The sequence below is a fragment of the Spermophilus citellus genome (genome assembly GCF_964194105.1).
Source record: "Spermophilus citellus genome assembly, chromosome: 10".
Lineage (NCBI taxonomy): Eukaryota > Metazoa > Chordata > Mammalia > Rodentia > Sciuridae > Spermophilus > Spermophilus citellus.
Window position 1 is genome coordinate 70,371,954 of NC_138197.1, and position 14,259 is coordinate 70,386,212.

Genomic DNA, 14,259 nt, shown 5'->3' on the forward strand with positions numbered 1-14,259 from the left:
TAGCTCTGCCCAGTGTGTAGTTCACTGAGCTTTCTAGAGCAGCCACACACAGGTGTACATGTTTACCATCTCTTCTGTCATGCAGGGTAAGCAACAAAGCCATGGTAGGTGAGCTTTTATTTCCATATTTGTCAAAAAGAGAGCACTTTCACTTATAAAAAGAATTGTCCTATATCCAGTTAATATTATGTGTATTTTTGTTAACAAGATGATTTCATATTTTATAACATATCTGACCTCATATTTTTCTGTTGCTTCATGACTCTGTGAAAAGTTATTGGCTTAGTTATTCACAGATACCATATTATGCAATGTTATTGCTTTTTGGATGTTCATTCTCATAGTAGTCCATGCTCCTGATAGGGAAATTTAAAAACAGGTAAAATAAAAATAAAATAATTTATAGTCCCACTTCCTATGGATAACATTTAAATGCTACAACTTTAGTGTGTATTCCAGATATTATTTGTTTATGAATATGTGGGGTTTTTGTTTTGATTTTACAAAAATGAAATTGTCTTAAATGTAATTTTCATTTCCTGCTTTTCTTGGCAGTGTATTGTGAACATCTTCTATATCATTATAAGTATACTGTTATTTTCATGATTTTAAATACAATCAAATGACTGTGCCCTGATTTATTTAATCATTCCCCTCTTTTGGACATTTAAGTAATATTGTTTTTTGCCATTTTGCAGATTGCCAAAAGTATTGTGCATTTGTCTGTTTATTTCCTTAGGATATTTTCTATAAGTTGATTGCTGAGTCAAATAAAAATATACATTTTTAATGCTTATGTTTCTACATTATGCTACAGAAAGGTATACTGCAGTGTACCTGTGCTTATATATTTCAAACTTTTTTGTCCCTCAGTACTGGGGATTGAACCTAGGTTTGCTCTCCATTGAATTATATCCCTAGCCCCTCCCTCTTTCCCTCCCTCTCTCCCCTCCCTTCCTCCCTCCTTTCCTTCCTTCCGTCCTTCCTTCCATATTTTTTTAGTGGTAGATGGACACAATATCTTTATTTATTTATTTTTTAATGTGGTGCTGAAGATCAAACCCAAGGCCTCACACATGCGAGGCAAGAGCTCTACCACTGAGCCACAACCCAGCTCATCTTTTAAAGTTTTATTTTGAGACAGGGTCTCTCTAAATTGAATATGATGACCTCAAATTTGTGATCCTCCTACCTCAGGCTCCATAGTATCTGGGATTACAGTTGTACACCACCGGGTCCAGCTTATTTCAAATATTCAAAACTTTTAAAATAGTAATTAGAGACATTTTGTGTATACAATCCTTATCCCCAATTGATTTTAGAAATTGTTTATATTATGCTTTTTTCTTTTTCATATTTTTTAGTGATTTTTCATTATTCTTATGAATCATGTATTTTAACTCTTATTTTCTTATTACTTTTCCAGATGTTTTATTCTGTGTTTTTTGTAACATATCCCTGGTGAATGGCTCTCTTTGAATTTATATCATTTCTCTGTGTTAAGAATCTTCTTTATGAAGTAGCATATAATAACACTATTTAATCTCTGCTTAGAGCAAGGGAAGATCCTTGTCTTGTCAGGTAGATCCAAATTACCTATGGATATTTTATAAAAATGAGAAGTGGACTTTACGTGTTTTCCTTCATCTGAAAACGAACAGTCTTAAGACACTATTTGGTCTTTCATGGAAGTGGAAGCATTCCAGATAAAATAAAGAAATGTTCAAGAAACTAGAATATGAGTAGTTAATAAGGATCTTAATTTGGTTCCATTTTGAAGTCACTTGTAACTTTTATTTTGTTATAGCATTGGATTTCTACTAACCTTTCTATGTATATTTAAAATAATGTTGTAGAGAGACATGTCCTTATGATGTGATCTTACTAAGGCTACCTAAATCTTGAAAGTATTATTTGGGAAAGCTGACATGTCCTGACTTAACCTCTGATTTCCCCATTATATTTTGGTAGTAGAATTTGACTTAAAACTTGTTTCACAGGAGTTAATGCTCTATTTATGTAGTTTTTTTCCCTTGTTTAAAAACAAAGATTTAGTGGTTCTTACTTTTTGCCGCTAATGTCCTAATATTCTAAATTCTGTTTTCTCCTCTCTAGAGAATTTCTCTGCGCCCCCAGATGTCACTACAACTACCTCTTCTTCCTCATCATCATCCTCAGTACGCCCAGCAAATATTGATCTGCCCCCCTCGGGGATAGTAAAAGGCATGCACAAAGGATCCAACAGGTCCAGCCTTATGGATACAGCTGATGGTAGGTAGCTCTTTTTGGTAACTAAATAGGGAGTATAAATTAAACTGTAAAAATACAAATTCTAAACAGTAGTTCCTAACCATCTATTTCAGTAGCTATAAGACTACATTGCATTGGGCTCAGTTTCAACAGGTCATCTGAGTGCCTTCTTCAAGAAAAGCATGCTATAAGAGAAAAGAGAACTTAGGTGAAATCATAAAGAAGTGTATTAATAATAACACCATATTTGTTCTTTATTGCCATCAAACTTGTGTACATACTTGTACCTTTTTGGCCCAATTAAAATAGAGTGAGACTGGGGCAAGGCCATCACTAGAAAAATAAGCTCCTGAGGGAATTGAGGAACTAAAATATCCTTTTCAAGTCAGTGAATTTTAACTTAACTCATCTCTTTCCTTCCAGGTGTCCCTGTCAATAGCAGAGTATCCACAAAAATCCAGCAGCTTCTTAACACTCTGAAACGACCCAAAAGGCCTCCCTTGAAAGAATTTTTTGTAGATGACTCTGAAGAAATTGTGGAAGGTAGTAGTAAAAATGCCAAAAACATATTTCTTAAACAAATATTTCTTTTTTTTTTAAAGAGAGAGAGAGAGAGAGAGAGAGAGAGAGAGAGAGAGAATTTTTAATATTTATTTTTTAGTTCTCGGCGGACACAACATCTTTTGTTGGTATGTGGTGCTGAGGATCGAACCCGGGCCACACACATGCCAGGCGAGCGCGCTACCGCTTGAGGCACATCCCCAGCCCCAAACAAATATTTCTTAATCATTTATTATATGTCAATACATAACCTTAAAGGATGAGCAAGGCATAGATACAAAGAACTCAAAAAATTAGACAATAAGATAACAAATAACCCAATCAACAAATGGGCCAAGGACCTGAACAGACACTTCTCAGAGGAGGACATACAATCAATCAACAAGTACATGAAAAAATGTTCAACATCGCTAGCAGTCAGAGAAATGCAAATCAAAACTACCCTAAGATACCATCTCACTCCAGTAAGATTGGTAGCCATTAGGAAGTCAAACAACAACAAGTGCTGGCGAGGATGTGGGGAAAAGGGTACACTTGTTCATTGTTGGTGGGACTGCAAATTGGTGCAGCCAATTTGGAAAGCAGTATGGAGATTTCTTGGAAAGCTGGGAATGGAACCACCATTTGACCCAGCTATTCCCCTTCTGGGTCTATTCCCTAAAGACCTAAAAAGAGCATGCTACAGGGACACTACTACATCGATGTTCATAGCAGCACAATTCACAATAGCAAGACTGTGGAACCAACCTAGATGCCCTTCAATAGATGAATGGATAAAAAAAATGTGGCATTTATACAAAATGGAGTATTACTCTGCATTAAAAAATGACAAAATCATAGAATTTGGAGGGAAATGGATGGCATTAGAGCAGATTATGCTAAGTGAAGCTAGCCAATCCCTGAAAAACAAATGCCAAATGTCTTCTTTGATATAAGGAGAGTAACTAAGAACAGAGTAGGGACGAAGAGCATGAGAAGAAGATTAACATTAAACAGGGATGAGAGGTGGGAGGGAAAGCGAGAGAGAAGGGAAATTGCATGGAAATGGAAGGAGACCCTCAGGGTAATACAAAATTACATACAAGAGGAAGTGAGGGGAAAGGGAAAAATAATACAAGGGGGAGAAATTAATTACAGTAGAGGGGGTAGAGAGGGAAGAGGAGAGGGGAGGGGAGGGGAGGAGAGGGGAGGGGAGGGGAGGGGAGGGGAGGGGAGGGGAGGGGAGGGGGGATAGTAGAGGATAAGAAAGGCAGCAGAATACAACAGACACTAGTATGGCAATATGTAAATCAGTGGAAGTGTAACTGATGTGATTCTGCAATCTGTATACCGGGTAAAAATGGGAGTTCATAACCCATTTGAATCAAAGTGTGAAATATGATATGTCAAGAACTATGTAATGTTTTGAACAACCAACAAAAAAATAAATAAAATAAAATTACAAAAAAAAAAAAAGAGTTCAGACTTCTCTGCTCTTTTTTTCCTAAAGATCATTTATATTTTAGTTCTCAGGTGAAAGGTAAGGATGGAGGGAAGGGGGAAAAGGGCAAAGAGATAACTATAGGACATAAAACTCTTCCTTGAACTGGGCATAGTGGCATATGCCTGTAATCCCAGCAATTTAGGAGGCTTTGGCAAGAGAATTGGAAGTTCAAGGTCAGCCTCAGCAACTCAGTGAGACCCTGTCTCAAAATAAAAAGGGTTAAGAGATGTAGCTCAGTAGTAAAGTGATCCTGTGTCAAATCCCCAGTACTACCCCTCCTCCAAAATGAGAACTATTCCTCAATAATATATTCTTTGAGTTTAGGAAATACAAATACACAATTTTAAAAGTTACTTATGTTAGACATCAAATTAAATTAGATATTAAATTCAACTTTAAGGGCTGGGGATGTGGCTCAAGCGGTAATGCGCTCGCCTGGCATGCACGGGGCACTGGGTTTGATCCTCAGCACCACATAAAAATAAAATAATGATGTTGTGTCCACCGAAAACTAAAAAATAAATATTTTTTAAAAAAATTCAACTTCCAAAGTTTGCCCAGGCTTAGCCAGGCTCCATGGCACATACCTGTAATCCCAGCTACTCAGGAGGCTGAGGCAGAAGGATCATGTCTGGGCAACTTAGTAAGATCCTGTCTCAAAATAAAAAGGGCTAGGAATGTAGCTCTGTGGTAGAGTACTTGCCTTGCATGCTGGAGGCCCTGGATTCAATCAACAGTACCATCAAAAAATGTTCCCAGTCTCTTTTTCATTTAACATAGTCCTTTCATTAAATCAGCCAGTCGACATATATATTTGCTTTCTGAATCATAGTGTGGTAGATGGTGAAAAAAGTTTCAAGATTTAGGAAAATGCACTCTTCCTTTGTGTTGTGTGTGATTTAAGTAAGTGCTAAAATATATAGATGTGGAAACTTAGTTAGCCAATAAGTTTGTATCAGTGAATATATACAACTGTGAGAAGAGAAGAAATTAGTTCCATCTGTGTGGTTAAAGAAGACTTCACAGAGGAATAGGTAATCATCAGTGTTTTATTCATTCAATAAATTTTTAAATATTTATGGATGAAATCATGTCTAGGATATAATAGGGAAAGATGAGCAGAGAATGGGTGTGAGCACAGATAAAATGAGATGACCATTTGATAATTATTGAAGCTTGGTGATGAACAGACCTACCTAACAAAGCCTTTATCAAAGAGAGAGCAAGTGAGAAGCTTTTGTCCAGAGAACTAAGCCTTAGTGGCTTTGTAGTTTGTTTTTATGCCCTGAACTAATAGTAGCTTTGATCACATTAGGCTATTAATATAATTAGGCACATTGGTAGGCTAGATCCAGTCTTAGCCCAGTTCATGCACCAGGAGGCAAAAAGCAATTTGACATATGAGGTTAAGATTCTGTTTCTTCAGGTGTCACTAAATTCACTGAACTGTGGACATGCTTCTTTTTGGGAGTGGGGTGGAAAATGGGGATTTAACCCAGGGGCAGTTTACTACTGAACAATATCCATACCCCATTTTTCTTTTCTTTTTATTTTGAGATAGTCTTGCTAAGTTGCTGAGGGTCTCACTAAATTGCTGAGGCTGACCATGAACAGTCTTCCTGTCTCAGCCTCCCCAGTGCTGGGATTATAGGTATGTGCAACCACATCTGGTGGATGTCTTTCCTGATGCACTGATATTCAAAGTGCTAGCATTGGGCTGTGGCTCAGCGGTAGTGCACTTACCTGTCATGTGTGAGGCACTGGGTTCGATTCTTAATACCACATATAAATAATAAATAAATAAATAAATAAATAAATGGATAAAGTTCTATCAACAACTTAAAATATTTTTTTAAAAAAGTGTTTAGCATTGTATATTGGCCTGGCACGAAATGAAAGTCAAGGTTTAAGAGAGATCACACTTAACAATTTACATTGGCAGAATAGAACTAACAGTGTTCTCCTGGTTAAAAATAAGTAACAATTGCTTGATTTGAGTAATTAATGTTTGGAAAAGAAAAAAAAAAACTATATCTTTGGAAATCTGAAAGACTGAGCCCAAAGCATAGTCTTTCAGAATTCCAAAGGCCTAGTGGAAAACGGCAATAATATACACATTATTTACCTCCAGTTCTTGGAAAGACGGTGTTAAAAATCTAACGTTAAAAACAAATTCAGTTCAGTTCAACTAACATTTTTGAGCAATCTCCAATGTTACAGGTAGTCAAGAAAACAAAAAGAAAGAACCATCCCTTACCTTAGGAAGCTGTCAGTCTCAGGTTGCAGAGACTGGTGTGATACATGTCTCATAATGAAAGCCATTGAGGATCCTCTGTTTTAATAAGGGTAGAGTACCATATAAGGTGGGAACACTAAGGAAGGAATAGTCTCCTTAAGGAATGATTGGGGTTGGTCCCCAAATAATGTGCTGTTGGAATGAGTGCTGAGGAGGATGAGTAAAGGGGTTAGATGTTTGAAATGTATGCCAAGGGCAAGATCTGATGGCTCGTATCCGTAATCCCAGAGACTCAGACCTGCCTTAACACTGGCCACAAACTAAAGAATGAAAAACAAGTTTACTAATAATTTTGAAATTGCTAAAGAGAAATTTACACGCTATGCTTTTTTATATGTGCAGTGATTTGTTTTTTCACTGTTAGATATTATTTGTTGCATAAGAACATGTTGAATGTGATTTTACAATTCAGTGAAATCAAATAAGGCTCAGTTTGTGGAAACCACCATTTCTAACCATGTCTTTTCTCAAAGTGAGTTTAAACCAAATGATTATGAGGAGAAGAGGGAAGTGTGTTTGACATTAGAGCTGTGTAAACTCATGCATAGATTTATTTATTTCACCTTACTGATTTTTGGTGCAGTACCTCAGCCAGACCCCAACCAGCCCAAGCCTGAGGGGCGGCAGATGACGCCTGTGAAGGGAGAACCCCTAGGAGTCATCTGTAACTGGCCACCTGCGCTGGAATCTGCCCTGCAGCGATGGGGTTCCACCCAAGCCAAGTGCCCCTGTCTGACTGCACTAGATGTGACAGGGAAACCAGTTTACACACTTACATATGGTGAGTTTACCAGAGTGCTAATCCTTCTTTTCTAAGAGTTTCTCACAATATTATGGGTAGTATTTCTCTTGATATTTAGCAGTTGCTGGTTATTATGTTTTAGAAGATCTTGTCAATTATTTCATAGGTTCCTAAGTAGTAAATAAAGCTATTGCGAAATATTTTCATTTGCTGAAGTGACATTTTCAAGCCAGCTGATGTTTAAAGACAGCAAAAAGAAGAGAGATTGTAGATCCACTGATGTTTTGAAATTAAAAGGGATATTAGAAAAATGGTCAGTATTAATAATGTATGAAGAAAATCAGATAGTCTTATTTAAAAATTGAAACTTACTATTTTTTTTAGATCTTTACTTTATCCTTAAATTTGCTTATAATAGGCACAAAATTCTATAATGAACAAAAAAATCAGTACTTTTAAATTTAATTCCATGTAAAGTTTTTGTTTGCTTACTTTTTGTAGTCCTGGGTGTTGCATTCAGGGTTTTTAGGCATGCTCTAGGCAAGTGCCCAGCCACTGATACATTTCCCCAGCCCCTAAAGATTTTTCTTTTTTCCTTCCCACCACCCACTTTTTGAAATAATTTTAAGAAACATGGAGTCAGTCCTGGGTTGTGAGATTTTATACTAGTTTATTCAAACAGATTTCTTTTCCTCTTTCCACACACATTGTCTATAGACCTAGACTGAAAATAGTTTTTGAGGAAAAAATAAGTGTTTATTTAAAAGAATTTGCAGGTTGAACTAGTTTAAACTTTGGATGGCCCTCTGAAAAAGTTGTATATAAAAATAACGTATCTATTTAAAATAGCATTGTTTCTTTTTTACCTTTCTCATGATTTGAACTAAGAATTTCTAAGACTGGTTGAGGGGAGGGAATAGTAGGAAATTGGAAATAAAAGGATTTTTTTTTTCTTTTTGCCAAAATAGTTTTTCACCTCAGAAGTTGTATACTAATTTCATTCACATAATCCTTAAAATAGTCATTTTAGCTGGCCAGATCCATACATTTTTATTTAACATCTACGAATATATCCACATTTCATATAATCAGTTTCCATTTTATTGTGTGTGTGTACTGACTTACAGTGGCATGAAATGTTGAGTCATCGGAGTCTTTTTTTTTTTTTTGCACCAGGGATTGAACCCAGGGCCACATGAGTCATATCCCCAGCCCTTTTTATATTTTGAAATAGGGTCTCACTAAGTTGCTTAGAGCCTCAGTAAGTTGCTGAAGCTGGTTTTGAACTTGTGATCCTCCTGCCTAAGCCTCTCAAGCCACTGGGATTATAGGTGTGCACCACTGCACTCTGCTGAGTCTTACCTTTGTTTTCCTGTTACCTCATGTATCTGATAGCACCTATATGAGTGATTCTTCAGAAGAAGCTTCAGAAGAAGCTCAGTTTTGCAAAACAAAGATTGTTTTCTTCCCTGAAAATGTGATTGTCTCACATCAATTTATTCCTAAGGATATTCATATAACTTCAGAAAAGAAGTAATGTCAATATTGAAGTGGTTTCATGATACTTTTAAAATAACATGTTAATGAAAATTCTTTAAACTATCTTCTCCTATTTTTTGTTATTAGTTTTGCTACTTTTGTTGTAAGGCTTAAGCCTATCTACCTCCTATAAACCAGAGTGACATTTTTATTTCAAGGCAGGACTAGCTCTTATAAATTAGAAAAAATATAAAGCTTTGGGGGTACTTTTATTTTGTTTTGGGTGAGGGGTGGTACTTATAGAATCTATTAATTGAAAGTAGCTATTGTCTTAGTTACCTTGATTAACTGCATGCTTTCTTGTTGAGATAGCTTATGTTTTTTCTATGTGACTCTTCTTTTTTCCAGGAAAGTTGTGGAGCAGAAGTTTGAAGTTGGCCTACACACTGCTTAATAAACTGGGTACCAAAAATGAACCCGTGTTAAAACCTGGAGACAGGGTAATTGATTTTTTGGTTTTAGAAAAGTGGTGTTTATTGTTTTCTAATTAATATGCACCTTCTGGGGACTTTTTTGGTTGTTTATTTTTTGTGGTACTAGGGATTGAACCCAGGTGTTTTACATATGATCTGCCACTTAGCTGCATCTCTAGCCTGTACCTTCTGAAGTTTTAATGTACAACAGGAAAATTTATGTAATTCTTACTTTTAGAAAACAAAAATGGTTTAGTTCTAACCCAGGTTAGCCCAAGGCCAGGTAATGGTTCTTGCATTCAGAGATTGAGTCAGTTCATATGTCCCTTTCTGAAGCTGTTCTTTTGTAAACTCCCAAGGTGCCAATAAAAATGAAACCTAAGTTTTTCTGGAAATAATTTTTTTCATTCTTTTTTTGTATTGAATGTTGAACTCAGGAGTGTTTTGCCACTGAACCACATTCCCACCCCTTTTTATTTTTTATTTTGAGATAGGGTCTCACCAAATTATTGAGACTGACCTTGAACTTGTGGTCCTCCTGCCTCAGCCAAGTTGCTGAATGACAGGTGTGCACTAAGCACCTGGCTTAATATACTTTTCTATCTAAAGAGATCCACTACATTTATTTTATTGCTTTAGCCCTGTAAAATAAATTGCCTTGGGTTTCCTAAGTAATTACTACTTAAGGCAAGTAGCTTACTGCTAAATCACCAATAAAATTAACTGAAAAATTATTATGATAATGATGATGAATTACATTTTTATTTACCAAAATGCATAGTAGTATAATTATGAGAATGATGGAGATCTTTTTAGATTTTTTTGTTCTTCTCAGTAACTTACTTTCCTTTAGAACAATGCCTAATAATTTGATTTATTATGTTAGTGATAAATGTTATATTCCTTAGAGAATGATATTGAAAGAATTACTTTGTTTGTATTCCTCTATTATTGAATGTCTTTTTGCATTTTAGGTAGCCCTGGTTTACCCCAATAATGATCCAGTCATGTTTATGGTAGCTTTTTATGGATGTCTCCTGGCAGAAGTGATTCCAGTGCCAATAGAGGTACCTCTTACCAGAAAGGTAACATTGCTAAATTAAGAGAAATGTAAATAAAAGAAAAAAAAAAAAAGAAAGAAAAAAAAAAAAAAAGAGAAATGTAGCCCGGTAACATGATAGGCATTGGGTTCTTGTTGGATTAGTTAATACAGTCACAACATTGAAAACAACTATTTTCTGAAGTACTTAGATTCTCTTTCTAAAAACATGAAAGTTGTAGAAAATTTATGTAATATTTTCAAGTATCCTACAAAGAACAACTAAGATAGTTTTTTCCCCCTTTTGATGGTACTGAAGGTTTAACCCAGGGTCATTCTTCTACTGAGATATATCCCCAGCCCTTTTTTATTTTTATTTTGAGATAGGATCTTGCTAAGTTAACCAGACAGACCTCAAACTTGCAATCCTATTGCCTTGGTCTTTCAAGTCATTGGGATTAGAGGCATGCACTACCACACCTAGCTAAGATAAAATTTTAAAGAATTTTTATAGTAATTGTGTGTCATATAAAACTCAGGGAGACTTACTATTTTTGTTCTTTGTTTTGTATCAGGGATTGAACCCAGGGGCACTGAACCACTGAACTATATCTCCAGCCCTTTTTATATTTTTATTTTGAGACAGGGTCTCACTAAAGTTGCTTGGGGGTCTCACTAAGTTGCTGAGGCTGGCTTTGAACTTGTGGTCCTCCTGCCTCAGCTCCCGACTCACTGGGATTACAAGTGTGCACCAAAAGGGAGAGTGATACAGTGGTGGTGTGGGCCTACTCTGGATTATAGCATTTTACTTTGACAACACATCAGTCCTATTAAATGGAGGACTACCTAACAGATTTCCATATTTTACTAAATGATTTCTTCATGAGCTTTTACCCTGATTTTCTCATGCTATTTATTACTGAGAGTTGTCAGAGATAAAAATATTGGTTAATGTGGATTTATAAGAAAAAATATTCTTTGAAAAAAAATAAAAACAAACTGGTAACATTCATGAAGTTCTAGTTGGTGGTATGTAGTAATCTTCCATTGGTCACAAAATTATAGAGTTCTTCAGTTATTAAATTGACAGTATTTATAATGATACTCTTATATGACATGTTAATGAAAATTCTTTAATCTTCTATTTTTTGTTATTAGTTTTGCTACTATTGTTGTAAGGCTTAAGCCTACCCCCTTTAAAATAGAATAATAAAAGGAATATATTTATTTGGAATAATGACATCGTGACTTTCATTGTAAATTTGGACACTGGTATACATTTACCTTATTATTGTTATTTTTCTTCTAACGTGAATTACCTTGCTCTTAAATGTGGGGTAGGGCTATGGGATGACAACTGTGTTAGTATTTATTTCATTTGCTTAAAAGAATATCATTGATGACCCTTAAATAGAATGGTCACATATAGCTAGTAGAATTCATAATTAGCAATGTCAGGTTAATAAAATATTTGGTTTATACTTAGGAAATCATTGTGCTGTAGAAATTATTGGAAGAACATATTGTCACTGGATTTTGACATTTGCCAGAAATCGGTGGGGCTTCAGTGCTATCATACAAGTGCCAGAGCATTATGAAGTGCTAGATTTGGGTCATAGGTGTGCTCACATTCACTGTCCTACTGTGCTTATTATCTTTCCTCTACAGGATGCCGGAGGTCAGCAGATTGGCTTCTTGCTAGGAAGCTGTGGTATTGCCTTAGCTCTAACCAGTGAAGTTTGCCTAAAGGGTCTGCCAAAAACACAGAATGGAGAAATTGTACAGTTTAAAGGCAAGTAATACTTATACCCAGATTATTAGTTAAAAGTTAAAGCTGAATGCTTTAATTAGCATTTTAACTTAGTAACAACTGAGTACTTTATATATATTTTCTTATTTAATTCTTACAATCTTACAAAGTAGGTACCATTATTATCCCCATTTTCAGGTAAAGAAACTGAGAAATAGGTTATCCAAAGTTACAGCTAATAAATAGTAGAATAGCAATTTGAACCCTAATCTGTCTGATTCCACACTCTTACCTTTATGCTTCTGGTTGAAAAAAAGTTACCACTCTCTACATTAAAGCTAAATGTAGAGTCAGAGGATAAACAGCTAACATCAGTGGACTTCCACTGCCAGATGGACCTCCCTATTGTTGAGGTAATGCCAAGTCCTGGAATTAGCATGTGGAATTATTGTACTGTGTATTTTATTGATTATAAAAATGTCTTTAATTTGGTCTCTTGATATTTAAAGTGACCAATTAAGTGTAAACTCCTTCCCTGATAACTTAGGCAATTCCATTTATACTATGGGTTTGATTTAGGTTGGCCCCGGCTCAAGTGGGTTGTAACAGACTCCAAGTACCTTTCAAAGCCACCTAAAGACTGGCAGCCCCACATCTCTCCTGCTGGTACAGAACCTGCATACATTGAGGTAAGTCCTGAGACTATAAACATGCTTTCTAGCTTTCCTTTGGCCTGAGTTGCAGGGATTTTGTTTGTTTGTTTGCTTCTTTGTTTTTGTTTTTTTAAATTGTGGTGCTAGTGATTAGTTGTATTTTTCATGGTAAAAGATCCTCTTCTGGGACTGTACTGGGAGCAGTGGTGCATGCCTGAGGACAGAAATTCAAAGCCAGCCTCAGCAACTTAGCAAGGCCCTAAGCAACTTAGTGAGATCCTATCTCAAAATAAAAAATACAGAGGGCTGGGACTGGGGCTCAGTGGTTATGCCCCTGTGTTAAATCCATGGCACCAAAGGGGGAAATAAAAATAAAGATTCTTTTACTTTGTGAGATTATCATCTTTGGGCTTGTAAATGCTTTTTATTCTAAATGTTTTTATCATAAATACTCATATAAGAAAAAAGAGCAAAGAAATTGATTCCCCATTAAGAAAGTTATTAAAAAAAACTTTAGAGAGGTACAAAGGTTTAAGAAATGATTTATTTTTAAAATATATATTTAGTTGTGGACAGACCTTTATTTTATTTATTTATTTACATGTGGTGCTGAGAATTGAACCTAGAGCCTCACACATGCCAGGCAAGCGCTCCACCACTAAGCCACACCCCAGCCCCAAGAAATGATTTATTAGCAGAGAAATTTATTTGCTGATCTTATAGGTGAGTCAGGAACAAGGTTATGGAGAAATGAGAAGGGAAAATACTGTGCATGGAAAGAACAAGTTCAAAAGATGGAAAATAAAGAGCAAGAAGAAACAGAGGGTTTTGTATTGAAGGTTAGTGTAGGACCTTGATTGTAGGAACTTGGCAAAACAATCTAGTTGTGGGATCAAGTCTTGCTGTATACCAGGTATCAGGCTAAATGCTTCAAATGCATTATTTCATTGAGTCTGAACATTTATCATAAAATATGCTTTTTAGATGAGAAGACTGAGACTTATAAAACTTGAGTAACTGACCAAATATTGTATGACCTACAAATAAGTGAATCAGTAATTTTTTCTTTCAATCCCCTATACCAAAAATAAAAACAAATTAGTGTTCAACTCTTAATCTATATCATATCTTAGTGTTGACATGGCTTACCATTCCATTTTCCTTAAAACTTCAGTCATAGGCTTCCCAGACTATTCTTTCAGTTCTTCAACCTCACTGACCATACCTTTTCAGTCTTCTTCTTTGGTTTCTCAGAAAAAGTTGAGGACCCTTACTTAGCTCTCTGACCTCATGTAGAACTACTATGCCCCATATTTTTAGGCTCCTGTTCTCATGAATTAATTGAAATTCTTACTTGAGACCCTCATATTACCTACAGGACTCTGCTACTGGGTTTAAAGTAGTATGGATAAAAGGGATCTACTGAAGGGTTACCAGCAGGAGAGTAAAAAATGAGTTTGTTATAAGATACATCTAGATTGGTTGGGTTATGAAAAACAGACCAGCTTTTTCGGTTGTCTAGGTAAGCCCAAG

At 35.7% G+C, this 14,259-nt stretch overlaps 1 protein-coding gene across 3 annotated transcripts in view; it reads left to right on the forward strand.

Annotated features, from left to right (window-relative positions):
* DIP2B (disco interacting protein 2 homolog B) overlaps window positions 1-14,259 on the forward strand; it is a 249,975-nt gene that overhangs the window by 170,001 nt on the left and 65,715 nt on the right. For 2 of the 3 annotated variants that reach the window (XM_081309072.1, XM_081309071.1), the window contains 7 exons: window positions 2,116-2,271; window positions 2,674-2,796; window positions 7,174-7,371; window positions 9,220-9,311; window positions 10,259-10,369; window positions 11,992-12,115; window positions 12,653-12,762. In XM_081309072.1, coding sequence (XP_081165198.1) covers window positions 2,116-2,271; window positions 2,674-2,796; window positions 7,174-7,371; window positions 9,220-9,311; window positions 10,259-10,369; window positions 11,992-12,115; window positions 12,653-12,762 — 914 coding nt within the window. The remainder of the gene's footprint in view (window positions 1-2,115; window positions 2,272-2,673; window positions 2,797-7,173; window positions 7,372-9,219; window positions 9,312-10,258; window positions 10,370-11,991; window positions 12,116-12,652; window positions 12,763-14,259) is intronic. The other variant, XM_081309070.1, reaches the window with a different exon arrangement.